At 36.1% G+C, this 18647-nt stretch overlaps 1 protein-coding gene across 1 annotated transcript in view; it reads right to left on the bottom strand.

Moving 5' to 3' along the window:
- Positions 1 to 247: 247 nt before the first annotated feature.
- LOC108520897 (vacuolar protein sorting-associated protein 13B-like) overlaps positions 248 to 18647 on the bottom strand; it is a gene marked incomplete at its 3' end in the record, with an annotated part of 201096 nt that continues 182696 nt past the window's right edge. Inside the window, exon 12 of the mRNA XM_017860455.1 lies at positions 248 to 385. Within this exon, the coding sequence (XP_017715944.1) occupies positions 248 to 385 (138 nt within the window). The remainder of the gene's footprint in view (positions 386 to 18647) is intronic.

Genomic DNA, 18647 nt, shown 5'->3' with positions numbered 1-18647 from the left:
TTTGGCTTCCAGTCAACTGCTCTTTAATTGATAACTACCTTCTTGTCAGATTGAAGGTAATTCTTAATGCATATTTATATTTGCCTGTTGATCTCTAAAATGGGCAGCCTGAAAAGCATACATCTCTGGGAAAAAGTGAACTATTCATTTTTTGTATGGAATGTCGAGATTACTAACAGATCCTATATACATGTTAATATAGTCACATAAAAAATGTACACACATGTAAATTTTATGACTTTCTTACCTGGTCCATTCAGAAAGTCTTTAATCTGTAGTGTTATAAAGGAAGGTGGAATACCACTTTTGCTGTCTATTTCTCCAGGCACTGTCTGTAGCCAAACAGTGCAATAATCAAGGGCTTCAGGCAGAGTCTTCCCAGGATCTAAAGTGACAAAATTGAAATGAAAAACATCAATCACATCACAAACATCTCATTTTCATGTATGAGTTTGAGTTAATAAATGAGAGAAAAACTGGTTAAGTAATTGTATGCAAGCTTCATTGTTTCATTTGTTTGTACACATAAACAAGCACTCTTGTTGAAAAAGATAAACTATCACTGTACAATGTGGGATGACAAAACCATGTTTTCCAGAACTAGGACAAAGCGGAAAAAAAAATATTCAAATCTGAATTCATATTATGAATGAGGGAAGGTAAAGTTTCTGTATTCTGAGCTGCTGTTAACAGTTTAATAGTTGGTTATTTTTTAAAACGTGATATTAAAAACAAATTAAAGAAAAAAGGGTAATTTTGTCAGGTTAAAAAAAAGCATATACATTTTCAAAGATACAGTAGATTGGTACTACTTAGGGGCTACTTGATCTGTTTCAGAGTTTTACTGACATTACAATCACTTTTTACTGCTAGGCCTTTGAAGTTAACCTCAGTAGCTTTCCTATAACCTTCTTCAATGATAAAATTGGTCAGTCTCTTATATAATCCTAATTATAATTGAAATGAGCTTTTTCTGTTTTGACTTTTTTCTGTTTAATACTATGTATTTTTAAATCTGGGTAATATGTATATTTTTTAAAAGTATTTTGGTTATTGGGTTGTGGCAAACTGAATTTGCTTTTAATACTTAGGAATCCACAGCTTTTATTGAAATAGCTCTTTAAATAAAAACGACTGCTGTATCTTGGCGTACAGTGTAGTACGCTTTTAAAAAACTTCTAAATATTCACAGTTTTTCTTTAGTTTCATGATTGTTTTACTCTCTGTGTTTTAATGGTCTCTGAATGTCAGTTTTATAGGGATGTTCTTGCCATAGAGTCCATCTATTCAATTTTCAGTCTATTTGAAATGTGTTATTAAAGTATTATTTATTTTAGGTTTTATTGATTGGATTGCTTTCAAGAATAGCATTTACATACAGTGTATTATATTCAACATATGGTTATTTAGTATCGCTGTCATATGTGAAGTGGGCATATAAATTCTGCTTTGGAATTTGTATTTCTTGACCTTATCATGTGATCCTTATGAAATTTGGCACATATGAACCTTATGTGATTTCAAAGAAAATGCTGAAAGCACTTGATCATGATGTTAGATCTATGTGGCCAAGATCAAACACTAAGCTAGTGCACTCTTCTCTTTTTATATCATCAGTGATTTTTAAAGCAGTGAGAATTTTAAAGCAGTGAGAATATGCATAGTAGATCCATCGCATAGTAACACTGTGCTATTCTCTCTTTTGTATATATAATGGTCAAGGCTGGTGAAAGGATGATTAAAAAGTCTGTTGCTGGTAGGATCTAGAATCAGTTTGTAGGAGCTATGTAACCTGCTAGGACCTGTGCATCTATTTTGGGTCCCACCACTGCAGCTATCATCAAAAGTGGTTATTATCAGGTAAGTAGTACCATATAGATCTAAACAAGGAGACATAACTCATCATTTTGAAGAGAATACAATGTGCAGGTAAAACAATGATCTAACAGAAAACACAGATCTTAAGTGATATAAATAACACAATAATGAACAGAGATGATTAAATTGATGTAGAAATATTAATATGATGTATAAAAACTGGCAAGTAAGACTTAGGATAAGTAAAACAAGTTACAGTAACTGCATATTCAAACTTACATGGTGCTGAGAATTGTTATCCTTGTGGCATATTTAATCAACTTTCTACATTTTTCTAGAAATAAAGATTCCAAGTAGCAAAATAATGCATACTGAGGGAATGTGCATTAACTATCCTATTGTATATCAACGATAATTACAATAAGACACCAAAACTAAAAAACATAAGGCTGACATATATGACCACACAAAACTTTTGTCAAAGAACACCAAGAACAGAGTAAAAAGTCAAATGACAAAAAGATGAAGTTGTAACATAGGTGACAGTAAAAGAAAAGGGATACCATTAATATATAAAGAGTTCACATATTCAATGTAGGTACCAACAGAAAAACCAGTGGATAGAATTAAGCAATAAATGAAAATTACTAAACAAAACAGTAAACAAAATCAAATGGCATACAAACATTTAAAAAATACAAAATTAAAATATACTAAATCTTAATAATTAAAGAAACAAATATTTTCAAATAAGGTAGAAATTTTCACCTATCAGACAGGCTAAGACTAAAAAAACTGACAATGGGTCTGTAATCCTAGCACTTTGGAAGGCCGAGGTGAGCAGATTGCTTGAACCCAGGAGTTTGAGATCAGCCTGGGTGATGTGGTGAAACCCCAGCTCTACAACAAAATACAAAAAAATTTAGCTGGGAGTGGTGGTCCATGCCCATGCCTGTAGTCCCCGTAGTAGCAGCTACTTGAGAGGATAAAGTGGAAGGATCACCAGAGCCTGGGAGGTTGAGGCTGCAGTGAGCTGTGACTGTGCCACTGCACTCCAGCCTGAGTGACAGAGTGTGATCCTGTCTCAAATAAAAACAAAAACAAAAACAACAACAAGAACAACAACAAAAAAAACAACACCCGATAATGCCTGTATTGGTAGTTTGTGATGAGAAGTCCACTCTCATTAATTCCTTTCTGGAGAGTATTTTATAATACATAACAGATTTTAAATGTGTGTATCACTTGACCTAGGAAATTAATGTGTAGGAATTTAATCCAAATAAGAAGTGTGTAAATAAACATACTGGAGAATTACCATAGGAAAAATAGAAAACAACCTACATATCCAGCAACAGATTAATGTTTAAATAAATAAATAAATAATCTGTATAATTATTTAAGAGAATCAAGAAGATCTATATGGTTGACATAAGACAGTTACTTTATATTGTTAATAGGGGGAAAAAAGCAAGCAGGTTAAGCATTTTCATTCATTGGCCATTCAGGATTCCTCATCTACAAAGAATTTATTTACACATTTTCTCTTGAGTTCTTTTCTTACTGATTTGTAGGAGGAGCTCCTTATATATTTTGAATATTAGTGTTTTGTTTGCCTTATTTAGCAAAGCCTTCCTCATGTGAAGAGGCAGTCATTTAACTGTATTCTGATGCTTTTTGCATGCATACTTTTTAAACACATATGGTAAAAAAATCTGTTAACTTTTACTTTATGAATTTATTCCTAGGTAATTATATATGTTCCTAGTTTCTTTTTTTTTTTTTCTTTTTTTTTTTTTGGAGACGGAGTCTCGCTCTGTCGCCCGGGTTGGAGGCTGGAGTGCAGTGGCCGGATCTCACCTCATCGCAAGCTCCGCCTCCCGGGTTTATGCCATTCTCCTGCCTCAGCCTCCCGAGTAGCTGGGACTACAGGTGCCCGCCACCTCGCCCGGCTAGTTTTTTGTATTTTTTTAGTAGAGACGGGGTTTCACCGTGTTCGCCAGGATGGTCTCGATCTCCTGACCTCGTGATCCGCCCGTCTCGGCCTCCCAAAGTGCTGGGATTACAGGCTTGAGCCACCGCACCCAGCCAATATGTTCCTAGTTTCTTAAAGCATTTTAAGCTTTTGTTTTACCTTTAGCTGTTGAATCCTCTTGGAGAGCACTGCCTTATGAAAATAGGAAAACTCTGCTCAGCTTCACTCTTAATCGGGGTATACAAATTAAAACAAGAAATATAATTTTTCATCCATCAGATTAGCATAAATGTAAAAAATTGATAATATCTTATATTGGGGGAGAAGGAGAAGAAACAAATTCTCCCATGGATGGTTGATAAGGGTATACATGCAGTATTTTTGCATGAGCAGAGGAGAAGCCTGACAATGAATGTTTATCAAAATTATAAATGTACATGTCCTTGGAATCAGAAAGGCCATCGGTAGGACTGTACCTTAAAGAAACACTTAAGAATATATAAGTAAGTGTCCAAAGAAGTTGACCGCAACATCATTTGAAATATTAACAATTTGGGAAATGTTAAACTAAATATCTATCTATAGATAAATATAAAATAAATTATGAATGCACTATAAATACTGCATAGAATACTATGCTGCTGATAAAGAGAATGGTGTGACTCTCATACACTGAAAGAGAAGAGCTTAAAAATGTATTGATCAGTGAATAAAGAAATAGGACACAGATTTAGTAAATTCAAATGTAAAAAAATCTATCTGCATACATACACACATACGCACGTTTTTAAAGTACTGTTGAATGATCATCTCTAGGATGATCCTAAACATATGCTGACATATAAATTATTCAGGACTTAAAGACAAAATAGCACTATTTACCAAGCATTTATAAAATTAAAGGGAAAAGAAAACTTCAGTGGGTATTTGATGCCCTTCTCTCAAGGTATAAACTGGGGGAATAGCAAAGTCTGATAGTGTAGATAAGAGTTTTCCAAGTAAGTGAAGTGGGTTTTGTGCAGTTGCCTCTCTTTTGGCACAAGTTAGAGGACCTGACCATCTGGCACCAAACTTAGGAGTCTACCCTGGACAATTACAGGGGAGATGACTTAATAGGAGACACAATAAATCAACTGGTAATAGCAGAAAGCACAACAGAAATTAGAAATTAAAGCAACTGTAAAAGTCTAGGAAATCCATCCAAGGAATCGAAAATGACTATTTCCCAATAAAATATTAGTATACCTGGTTTTTAAAGTATGCCTGAATTTACAGGGTTGATAAAACAGAATAACCGAAATTAGGAACATCCAGAAAAATACAGGTTGCATGGCTAATGAAAATTGAATTCAGGACAGGTCTGGTGGTTCCTTTCCCGGTTTTTGCTAAACTCTCTACTTCGGATATGCCCGTAGTCATTAACATCAATAGAGGGAAGTATGCTTTTGTTTATCATTTGAATCATACAAAATATGACTCAGTGCAGCCAGCTCAAAATGAAACTCTGAAAGCAGCTGTAGTAGCAGAAAGGTGTGTCAGAATTCCAGAGAAACAGCTTAAGTTCAAAAGTCACCCTTTAGTCCCTTATGGTCTAATGGCTAGAAGATGAGGGGCATGACTCCTAGTCTTCCTGTCCTGTCCTCAATTTAACTTCTCCTTAATTCCATCATCAGGTCTAGAATATAGGATTCATATTACACATTCTTCAGGGTCAACACACTGGGGAATGTACCAGATAAACTAAGATTAAAGGAGCCTAAGAATATAATGTAAATGAAATGACAAACAGATAACTATTTCATATTGGAAGCTTTCAGACCTCTTCTGGATTTATTCAAGTCATAGGAATCTCTCAAAAATAATAAACTCCTGCTGATGTTGATGAGCACATTTACACTGCTGTCCCTAAGCCAAAGAAACAGAAGAAAGTCTTATCTTATGAGGAGTAACAGAAGGTAGGAATATGTCAGAATAAATGACAAACATAAATTTATTCTGTTTATAAATTTGGTTCCTACAGCCATAAATTTGGTTCAGAGTGAGTTCGATCTCACTTTAATAAGGCATTTGTATTGACAAAGCTGTAATAATTGTTTTTCTTCTGGGTTGACCAGGTCTTAAAGAAAAACAAAACCAAAAAATCCTAATCCCCTGCCCCACATCTCATCATATTATGTCATAAGGAATACATAAAGATTCAGAAAGCCCCAATTCAGTTCCCAGATGAATCAAGACTTTCATGAAGACTCGATTAAGACTGTATTCTTCGTGTTTGTAGATTTGCTCTTCTTCAGAAAAAAACCTTCATTTCACTTGTTTGTCAGGACTTCCAGTAAATCTGATAAAAGTGGTCTTTTGAAGTGTTGCTCACTATTTCTTTTAACCCTTAGCAAACATTCACAGAGTTACGTATGTCTTTGGTCACCACTTGAATTGTGTAAACTACAACATGATTCAGTGCAGCCAACTCAAAATGAAACTCTGAAATTGAACTCACTTCTTTTCTTCTTCTTCTTTTTAACCTTTTATGCTTGGAATCCAACCATACCTGAAAGCAGGTAGGCGACAGTACAGTGAGGAAAAGCATCTGACAAGGCCAGCTGGGGCAGAGGATGGGAAGGATGGAGACACCTTGGTTTGGAAGCCTAGGAAGCAGGCAAAGACTGGCTGTCACTTCAAATCACTAACCGGGCCCACTGATTCCATCAATTCCAACCCACCTCCTCAGGACTCCCTATGCTTTCCCACCAGTGAAATGCGAAATAGCAGCAACTGCCACAGCCAAGAGAGCACTTAACACAACAGCAGTTTTATGGATGCAAAGAAGACAAGGGAGAATAAAGAAGAAAATGATGTTGATCTAAAAGTCTCACTCTACTCCTCTATTATAATAGATATTTTACTTTGAAATAAACAGATTTTATGACACTTCACTTTTAAGATTCAGTGCTCTTTATTCATATTGTAAAAAGTAGCAAAACTCTTTGTCTCTGGTGGATAACACTTAGAAGTATCCAATGTAATTGGACTTCATTATGTATTCAGTATTGTATCAAGGAAGTAAATAATCAGCAAGCCGAAACAGACTGCTTTCCATTTTCTAAACTAGAAGTTAGAGTGCTGATTCCTTTTCCAAAGGTGTCTGGATGTATCAACTTTTATACAAAGAAGGGACTGAAATGAGACTTTAAAATAATTTACAAGTAAACACCAGAACTTCTATTTCGGGCCAGGTGCAGTGGCTCATGCCTGTAATCCCAGCACTTTGGGAGGCCGAGGCGGGTGGATCATGAGGTCAGGAGGTCGATACCATCCTGGCTAACACGGTGAAACCCCATCTCTACTAAAAGTATAAAAAAAAAATTAGCCGGGTGCGGAGGCGGGCACCTGTAGTCCCAGCTACTTGGCAGGCTGAGTCAGGAGAATGGCGTGCCCGGCAGGCGGAGGTTGCAGTGAGCCAAGATCGTGCCACTGCACTCCAGCCTGGGTGACAGAGCCAGACTCTGTTTCAAAACAAACAAACAAACAAACAGACAGAACTTCTATTTCAAAGAGCTTTCTGTTTTAAGGACGATCAAGCAGCTAGCCAGTAGGGTAGGAGGAAACACCTAAAGAGGAGTTAGGGTTGCAGGTGAGTGCTTAGAGATTCCTTACTCTCCCTTCCTGTGTCTCAATTTATTGAGACAAGTTGTTTCTAGAGACCTTTTTTTTTTTTTTCCTGGCTTAATCCTTTTATCCCCAGCCAAGAACAAATAAAGGTGTTTCTTAATAGAACTTACAGAGAGAATTTAAAGGACACCATTTTGGAAAGTCCTATCATACTACATTTATTTGTAGTATGATACATTTATTTGTGTCTATCTATGAAACTGATGTTATTAAAGCTCCCAAGCAGCCTCTGTCAGAGGCCAAAGTTGTGATTGGTTTTGGCTATGCTCACAGCTTCAAGTGTAATCCCCTGCAATAAGAGGTCATTATTAGAATAGTCACCTCTTGACCACTGGACATATAAAAGGCAAGCTACAAGCTTATTGCGTTTCATACATTTTTCTATATTTACTTTGAGAAAATATATTTTCTATATTTACTTTTTGATCTATAGTTTAAATGGCTAATTTTTTCTTTTTCTTATGTAGCCACAAAAGCAAAACTAGTCCATGAAGCCCCTATAAAGCCTGCAAGTTAAATTGTGAAGGAACCTAGATCCATTAAACATCATAATAATTCAATGTGAGGATAGCAAAAATCAACCAAGAAACCAGTTCCAAATTGCTCTGGATGCAAGGTAAGTGCCACCATCTCCCTGTGGATATCCAGGCATTTGGCTAATTCTATAAGCACTGTTTCACATGCTCTACGATTCTGCATCTACACTGCACCTCATAAGATGTGATGGGAAAGGCAAGAGATTTCCTGGTTTGAAACCCCAGGTCTGCAGCCCGTAGGAACAGGAAAAGGAAGGGATTAAATTGGTTGCTGGAATGTTTGACCATCAATGTTCACTGGCTCTTACTTTTAGAACCAAGTCTTTCATATCTTGCTAGAAGGCAGTGTATTCTTTATACTTAATGATGCTAACCAGCAGATAATATGTGAAATATCAACTCAATGAATTTCTTTTAATTCATATTCTGTACTGCTCTGTATTGTCCTTGATCTCTTTCTTATTAATATTTGGTGTTTCATATTAAATTCTAATGTGGGTTTCAGGTATTTTACAGGCCAACATTTGATTAAAATTCAGTACAAGTAAGCACAAGGTGCTATTCAGTGAAAAAAAAAAATGCAGTCACATGTCCAAGTCACATATCCAACTTAATCCCAACTGTAAACCTCTCTTCTGCTCTAAGCAAAGTTGGGTTTTGTAACATTAAAGCTAATCACTGCCTTTAAATGATTCCCCCCATTTTTATTTGTTTTAAGTAAATGTCGATGATTACAATGGGAGTCACAAAGGCCAGGGCACTAATCTTTTCCTTATGTTTAAAATGAAAGTTTCCCTTTTAATAGTAATAATCACTGAAGTCCCAACTTATGTTTGAATGATGTTTCATATTTCCATGTAATTTCATAAATATCATCTCACTTGACACTCAGATTTAACCAATAATTGACTAAGAGCAGGTATTATTAAACTATTTTAGAGATTAGAAAACTAAAGCACCAAGAAATTTAGCTATTTGCATCAAATAGCTCTGGCATTAGAACCAAGGCTAAAAGTCAAGATTTCTGATTTCTGTTCTAATACCCTTCCTCATATAATATTATTTCCCTCAGCTGGTTGTGTCATTTCTTATTTAACCTTCTCATCACCTTTCTGAGTGATACACTAGAATGCCTCTCATTTAAGAGATCTACTAACTTGCTAATTCCTGTCAAAGTAATAATTTTATTTCATATTATTAGCCAGCAAGCAATATTCCCAGCAGCTAAATTTCCAGATAAATGTTCAGAGTGTGATCATTATGACATTAAAGTCACAGGTTAATTCTAAGCCTTTCCAGGCATATTAACAAAACCTTTAATTCTAAAGAGGCATATAATTCAATCTTTTTCTTAAAGTCACAACAACTAAATGAAATCAAGATATGATTTATGAGGTGTAAGAAGCCATTTTATGATTTTCAACTGTTCGTTTACTCAAATGTCTTTGGCACATTTCTACAGTCCTATTCATGAAAGGTTAAAAAATAAAAATAACCCCTCAATTACTGTAACCGAGAAATTTGTCAAAACCGCAATAGCTAAGAAATTACATAATGAAATGATGTGCATTATTTTTTGCCATTTACAACTTACTACTTTAAAAAAAAATCATCTTAAAGAATTATTGAATCCACACTTAAAGATATTAACAATGAGCCGGGCGCGGTGGCTCACGCCTGTAATCCCAGCACTTTGGGAGGCCGAGGCGGGCGGATCACAAGGTCAGGAGATCGAGACCATCCTGGCTAACATGGTGAAACCCCGTCTCTACTAAAAATACAAAAAAATTAGCCGGGCGCGGTGGCAGGCGCCTGTGGTCCCAGCTACTCCGGAGGCTGAGGCAGGAGAATGGCGTGGGCCCGGGAGGTGAAGCTTGCAGTGAGCTGAGATCCGGCCACTGCACTCCAGCCTGGGCGACAGAGCGAGACTCCGCCTCACACACACAAAAAAGATATTAACAATGATGACAAAAGCAACAATATTTATTAATAGTCATTGAGCCTTGTGCCATACACTTAGCTAAGAACTTCGCATACATTTTTTAATCCCAATAGCAACCCTAGGAGGCTGCTACCAGTATTAATCTCAAATCATAGATAAGGAAACTGAGGCATAAAGAGGTTAAATAACCTGCCTAAGGTCACACAGCTGTAAGGAGTAGAATCAGGATTAAAATTTAGTACTGAGAGGTCTAATCCTGAGCTCTCATAGGACTGCATATTTCAAGTTTGACTCTTCATTGGACCTTTGGCATTTATAAAACTTCAAAATGCAGAAACTGTTCCATATTAGATAACCTATCTTAAACATTACAGTATCTTACATAGAAGTGTGTTATGACCTACTTTTTCAGTGTGATACATTCCAATAAACTTTAACTTCTGTATTTTAGTCTAGTTGCTGTTTGAAAAGTTACAATCAGGTAAATAAGTTGCAAGATGGCAGAAGTAACTGTTTTTAGTTGGTTTCTTTGTTAGGTCCTAGCACACATTAATGGGTAACAAGATATTGCACTAAGGAGTTAGTTAAATTCCCTCAGAGTTGTTCAGCCCCTTCACAATTGACCAGATGGCACAGTCATTTCTTCAAAAACAAACAAAAAAGCCCCAAACAAACAAGAAGAAAATGACTTTTGAGGCTGCCTTGGGCTGCATAGTCAAGATATGAGGCAATTTCAAATCTGGACTCCATTACCTTAAACAAAACAAATACCAATTTTTAAATATTTATAAACACAACTAATACGATTATGTTAAAAACAACTACATACATCTTTATTTAAATGAGAACTGCCAATAATACAGCTGCTATGTATAAAGGTGCTGGCAGAGGATCTCGTTTCTGTTAGAGGTTGCTCCAGGTGGGACGGGCATGGAAAAGCCCATTGCCACATTAGTCTAATATTTTTAAAAAGAAGTTAACTCAAAGATTTATTATCTACTTGGAGAATCATTTGAAGTAGATTATTAATATTAATATTCATAAAATTCAAGTTGATAATTTAGTCTTTAAATAATCTGTTTTAAATTAAGGATGAAAAGCATATTGCTATGTATAGCTTAAAGATTTAGTCAGCATAATTTAGGATCAGTAAATTATGTAGAATGTGAATTATACCCTATTAATAGGGCTTTCAAAATTATAAGCAATTATCATAATTTTACTTTTGCTTTAGCTTTGTAAAACAGATGTAGATATAGGTATAGATTCCACTTATTTATCCTGGGAAGTATCTCAAATAGTTTTTTAAATATATATGTTTAAAGTCATCTCTTGTTCACAGAGGACTGGTTCCAAGACCTCCTGTGTATACTACACTCTACAGATACCCCAGTCCCTGATATAAAATGACCTGGTATTTGCATTATAGCCTATTTATATCCTACTACATACTTTAAATTATCTCTAGAATACTTACAATACCTAATACAATATAAGTGCTATGTAAATAGTTGTTATGCTGTATTGTTTAGAGGATAGTAAGAAAAAAAGGCTGTACATGTCCTGTAAATATGCAATTTTGTTTGGAATACTTTTGATCTATGGTTGGCTGAATTCACAGATGTGGAACCCGTGACTACTGAGGGCCAGTTTTATACAGTAATCCCCTGCTCTTATCCGTGGTTTCAGTTACCTGCAATTACCTATGGTCTGAAAATATATTTTGAGAGAGAAAGAGAGACCACATTCACATAACTTTTATTACAGTATATTGTTGTAATTGTATTATTTTGTTGTCAATCTCTCACTGTGCCAAATGGATTAATTAAACTTCATCATAGTTATGTAATTATAGGAAAAAATAGTATATATAAAGGTCAGTACTATCCACAATGTGAGGCCCCATTGGGGATCTTGGAACATGTTCCCTATGAATAAGGGACATTACTACATAGTATACACATATATTTATACACATATATTTTAAAATCATATATATCAGTCACATGTTCTGGGAAAGGCAGGTTGACAAGAAGGGCAATGAATCTCACAGCATTTTCCCCTTCTAACTTGATTTGATAGTACATGAAAGGAAAGCCCTAAGGAATGCAGAGAGAGAACACCATTGCTGCCCTCTGAATATGTGCTTATTGGTGACATGGGAAGAATCAAGTTAATGCTGACAAAGCAGTAATTACTGATTAGGATATACGTAGCTGATCTGTGCTTAAGATGTAAAGATATAAAAGTACCACTTTTAGAGGAAATCCCCTATTAAGTTTCCCAGAAAACCAAGTCCTGGCTAATGGACTAGAAAACATTATTATTAGTTTTAAATGGCAGGATTTCTGGTGCCAGCCTAGACTGGAATAACCTCACTGCAGCCTAACTCTCATGCTGCTTACAAATAAAACCTTGTAAAAGACACAAAAGCAAATAAATACCTGAGAATTCTGAAAAGTAAATCGGAACACTGCAGATTGGGGAGGAAAGTCCAACTTGTGGCTATAACTTACGTGGTGATGAATTTCCCAGTTCGTGTTGTTGTGTCTTCTTTTATGTTTGACTTGAGAGTGACCCCTATATTGTTGTGCACAGTGAAGGTAAGGACACATCCAAAGCTCCAACAGAAACATTGTCTGAAAATTAAGGCCCCTGTGGTTTCAAGAGTGTAGGGGAAATCTTGTTGCTTTTTCTTTTCTTTTTTTTTTCTCTCTCCTGGCTTTGCACTGAGGGTGGACCCAATATCCAATGTGTGGTGTGTGTGTGTGTGTGTGTGTGTGTGTGTGTGTGTTGAGGGGAGTGTTACAGTGGTGGCAGTGACACAAGCATTTAAGACTTTAAGCAGCTGTTACAACTGTATTTCATGAGGTAAAGGTAAACACACCTGAAATGAATTGAAATATAAGTTCTTAACAGAGAAATACAAATTACAGAAAAGAACCAAATGGAAATTTTAGAAGTGAAAAATTTAATAGAAATGATCCAATCTGAAGAGTGGGAAAAAAAAAGAAAAAAAATGAGAGTCTTAGAGATTTGTAGGACAATATTAAAAAGCTTAACACTTGAATTCCAAAAGGAGAAGAGAAAGAGATTGGTGCAGAAAGACTATTTGAAGAAATAAGGGCCAAAAGTTCTCAAATTTGGTAGACAAAACCAAAACAATATACCCATAAATTTACAGTCAAGAAGATCAGAGAACCCCACACAGGATAGAATCAAAGAAACCAAGCCTAGACACACGAGAATCAACCTACAGAAAACTAAAGATAAGCAGGTGTCTTGAAAACAGCTAGAGAAAAACAACACATTACAAATACGGAAACAATAATTGGAATGAACACGGATTCCTCATCAGAAACCACAGGGGATAGAAGAACATGAAATACTATCTCTAAAGTGCTAGCAGAAATGTCAACCCAGAATTTTACATCCAGCAAAAATATCCTTTAGGAATGAGAAAAAAAAAAAGATACTCGCAGATGAAGGAAAACACTGTTTATTGCTAGCAGCTCTGCTCTAAAAGAAATTCAAAAGGAGGTTCCTAACGCTGAGGAAAAATGTACCAGAGGGAAACTTTGAGCTCTGGGGATAAGGGAATAGCACTGAACATGGTAAATGGCTGGGAATATAAAAGACCACTTTCCCCCTCTTCAGTTCTTTAAAATATGTAAGACTATTGAAACAAAGATCAAAATCTTATCTGGTAGGGTTTTGAATATATAGATGTAATATTTATGACAATTATAACATAAATGGAAGACAGTAAAGGAACCTATGTAGTTGTAAAGCTCTCCCATCTTCCTTTAAGTGATCAAATATTACCTCTAAATAGAGTGTGAATGATTAGACATGCATACTGGAAACCCCAGAGCAACGACTAAAATATATTGCAAAGAAATATAGACAAAAGGCAAATTCATAAATTAAAATGTTTAAAAATATTCTGAATTGCAGCTAGAGCTGAATATACAACTAATAAAAAAATCAGTAACTTTAAAGATGTATCCAAACAGTTTTTCTTAAACCATTGCATACAACTGATACTAGCTTTTCTAAATTGCTTCTCTGGAAGTTAAATAAAGGTCATAGGCTTTATTTAACTAATTTAAATGTTTCACAACCCTCCATGGCATGAAGATCTTTATTCTGCTAAACCTTCATAATTAATCATAATAAGTATGGTTATCACATGAAGCTAGGTGCCTGAAGGCAGAAACTGAGTCTTATTACTGGTTTCTCAGAGTCTTGCACATGTCTGACAAGCAGCAGGTGCTCACATTCAGTGAAAGAATGAGTATTTCCAAAATATGTCTGGTGTATAAATGAAAGCACAATAGGAATAAAAGGTTCTTCTGAAATAATAAGTCAAGTTGATTGTGTAAGACAGGAGGGAAGATGTAATTTTAAAAGCCAGACTGATTAAAGTAGTCACCTCGGTATATTACACTGTATTCCTACAACACTCAAAGGATTTTCAATATTCACTTTTGGGCTCTTCATCATAGTTGCCTGAATATGTCAAATTAAACCAAATGGGTTCATAATTCAATGTCAAAACTATTTCCATCTTTCTAGAATCACCTAAAGCCATGCTTTAACAATGAATAATGCCCAGGATCGAGTGACAATTTTAAGACCACTTATGAATTTCAGGGAATAAAAATCTCTTGAGATGACGCACGGGTCATCTGGTGTAGGGTCCCTGTGTATGAATTTTTTGTGATATTTCACACAAATGTAATAAGATAAATAAATTATTATTAAAATAAAACCTTTTTGAATATATTTTTTTATATTTTATATAGAACTATGATTTTACCTTTTTTTGAAAAAAATTATTAAACCTTTTTTTTTGGTTTGTTTTTTGAGATGGGAGTCTCGCTCTCTCACCCAGGCTAGAGTGCAATGGCGTGATCTCGGCTCACTGCAACCTCTGCTTCCTAGGTTCAAGTGATTCTTCCACCTCAGCCTCCCGAGTAGCTGGTATTACAGGCATTCACCATATGCCCAGCTAATTTTTATATTTTTGTAGAGACGGGGTTTAACCATGTTGGCCAGGCTGGTCTCGAACTCCTGACCTCAGGTGATCTGCCTGCCTCGGCCTCGCAATGTGCTGGAATTACAGGCGTGAGCCACTACGCCCAGCCATTAAATCTTTTTAAAGAGTAAAACAAAATCCTTTTTCTTTTTCTTCTATATTATTTACATATAAAGGAACACGAGCACATATAATAATGGTTTATGATGCGTACAGAAAACAATAAACAATGACAAGCCATATTGTGCTAGGATTTTTTTTTAAATAATCAAATGTTATTGTCCTCTCAAAACAACCCAGAAAACCAATATCTCTATAACAACCCATAGGTATTTTTGAAATGTGACAATGGGGCAATTATTGAGATGCGCATTATATTAGGCTATTTTTGCATTACTATAAAAGAATACCTGAGATGGTGATTTACAAAGAAAAAAGATATATTTGGATTATGGTTCTGCAGGCTGTACAAGCATGGCATTAACATCTGCTTGGCTTCTGGTCAGGCCTCAGGAAGCTATGATCAGGGCAGAAGGCGAAGGGGAAAGCCAGCGTATCACATGGGGAGAGAGGGAGCAAGGTAGCGGGGAGGTGCCACATTCTTTAAACAACCATATATTTCATGAACTCAGAGCAAGAACTCACTTATCACTAAAAGGATGGTACTAAGCCATTCGTGAGGAATCTGCCCCCATAATCCAAACACCACCCAGCAGGCCTTACCTCCAACACTGAGAGTCATATTTCAAGATGAGATTTGGAGGGGATAAACATCCAAACCAAATCATACAATCATACGTATATGCTAAAATGGCTATTGGGTGGTTGACACTTGAGTTACCTTATAGAAAAGAATACATTATTTTGTGTTTAAGACAGGATCTCACTCTGTCATCCAGGCTGCAGTACATTGATGCAATCATGGCTTATTGCAGCCTCGACCTCCCAGGCTCAGGTGATCCTCCTACCTCAGCCTCCCCGATAGCTCAGACTACAGATGCATGCCACTGCAACTGGCTAAGTTTTTGTAAATTTTGTAGAGATGGGGTCTCACTATGTTGTCTAGGCTAGTCTTGGACTCCTGAGCTCAAGTGATCCACCCACTTTGGCCTCCCAAAGTGCTGAGATTACAAATATGAGACAGTATGCCCCGCCAAAAAGAATTTTAATATCCAGAGGAAAAGTATGAACACTGTGGAAACACATGACATGTTACTTCTTTCACTTTTAACCTATGATGCCTTTAACTTTTCCTGGACGTTTCTTAGAACATTAGCTTCATGGTAGTATCTCTTTAGTCCCTCCAATTTAAAGACATTGCAATGACTCCTTCACTTTATAATGCAGAAATGGAGCTAGCCACCCCCAACTTACTGCTCCCTCTGCTTCCCTCCCCATGAATGTTAGCATTATAGCCATTTCTATTTTTCTCTTTTTTCTTATCCATAAGGTTACTATCTCAGGGCTTCCATAAAACACTGGTTATGGAACAGTGCTTTTTTTCAGGAAAGAAAGTGCTACATAAAGTGTTTCTGGATAACCAAACTGGTAATGGGACTTAGACAATTCATTCAAGTGGACACATACAAAACACATTTCCAGATCAGTTTTTGAAAAATAATTTCATTAACAATAATAAAACTTATGTATTTAAAACTCGGAATAAAGTAATTAGTGCTCCACTAGAATATCAAAAGAAATCTGCATCTTCAAAACAAGTCAAAATAAATTTCTACCTGATATTGTAGAGCCTTATAGATATCAACTCCCTGAAGCCAAAGCCAAATTACAGAATTCCAAATTACAGAATGATGAAACTTCAGAACTGGAATGGATTTTGTTGATATCTATTATAATCATCACATTTTACAGATAAGAAAACAGAAAGTCAAAGAAGTAAACTGCCTAAGATCACTTTACTAATTGATGGCAGGGCCATGAATAAAAATCCCAGGTTTTCTGCCTCCTAGTTAAGTATTCTTTCCACTATACGATATTGACAGCTAAAATAGCACTAGCACACATTTATGAGGGCCTAGGCCTGCTGGCTCAATGCTAAGTACTTTAGAATTATTCATGAATTATCTCTTTTCATTTTCGTAAGTGCGTAATGATATAGGTATACATATAAGTGACAGAATTTGAACCCAGGTTTTCCATACCTGAGTACTGTGTAATCACAGCATGGACCCAGTTAACATACAAATTCACCAGTTAAAACTTAAGACAGGAATCATTTGCATGGTAAGTGGGACAATAGAGGCTGACTGCAAGAACCTCCAATTCACATCCTTCTTTTCAGGGGACCTATAGAGGTTGAGAGTCTAGATTCAGGAGTCCAGTACTTCTTAGCTTTGAATTGTAGCTCTGTTTACTGCTAGGTCTGTGATCTTGGGGAAGTTACTTAACTTCTCTAAGGCTTAGTTTCCTAATCTCTAAGAATAGAACATTTCCCACAGAGTTGTCATTAGGATGAAATAAGATAATGCATTAAAGCAGTTAGTACAATGCCTGGCACAGGGTGATCACTCAATAAATGCTAGCTGAATTTCATTTTTAGCCATTGTATTTTAATTACTTGCCTCCCTTTGGGTCTTCTGAAAAAAACTTTCCTAGATCACTAAGTTCACTTTTAAGAAATATTATCATGCATATTGATAACTTTTGATTATTACTAACCAAGAGTCATACTATTGAGATAATATAAATGTCCAAGTAGATGCATTCTGTGTAGGGAAAGGCATCCATGAGAATATTATGCAGAAAATGCTCCTTAGAAGGTATGTGAGTCTTCTTCCTCCTACATTTACCCCCAACCCCTATACTAAATCTGGCCCATGACCACCACTCTAGCTTCATGTACCAAAATTGGGTTCCATGTCAGTTTACATACAAGGTTTTTTCCCCCCTTTAAGGAAGAAGTGCTCTATTATTTTAACCTAGGAATTGATTATAATCCAAAAGTCTATCTTTGGTATGAGCTCTTATAACTTTGCTGAATACAGACTTAGATGAAAATGTATAAACACATGATTTGGGAGTATATCAATAAAACAGATTTAAGCCAGTCTGCTCTTACAATTTCGGAAAGTGGAAACAAGTCCATCATTGGCAGTTCTTTTCTATTACTGTGGACTCTGGCTTGCCTCAGTTTAACAGTTTCAAAGGTTGAGGTTATATACAGAGTATCCTTAGGTTGGGCTGGAAGTAAGCAAAATGAGGCTTCTGTGATTTCTGCATATCTATAAATTTAGGAAGAGGTCATAGCTGTTCCTCTCAGCCCCTTTCCCCCTCCTACTTTCCTCTGCCTCTCCCAATGTTTTTAGCACAGGTCACCCACCTATAGAGCGACTGTAGCTGAGTGAACTTAATGAAGGGCTGAGAATTAAGAATTCATCTCCTAATCCTGCACTTAAATTTTGGCTAATGCCAAGCAGACTTGCAAGCAGGTATCAGGTATACAGGCATGAGTTCTTGAATCACATAACATGTCCCACTATACCAGCATCTCCCACATTTTCAGTGCCCCTGAAGTACCTTTTATATCACAGGCACCCAGTAAATGAGAACATGTTTGAGAAAGATAGGCAGTTGTTGCTGGTAAGGGTTTAACAATAGCTCTTGGAGTAGGAGAGCTGATATGATTGAATTTGCAAGCATCTGTGG

This window comes from Rhinopithecus bieti, unplaced genomic scaffold, assembly GCF_001698545.2.
Source record: "Rhinopithecus bieti isolate Rb0 unplaced genomic scaffold, ASM169854v2 scaffold_55680, whole genome shotgun sequence".
NCBI lineage: Eukaryota > Metazoa > Chordata > Mammalia > Primates > Cercopithecidae > Rhinopithecus > Rhinopithecus bieti.
Note: the sequence above shows the minus strand (reverse complement) of the source record. Positions and strands in the feature narration are given on the sequence as shown.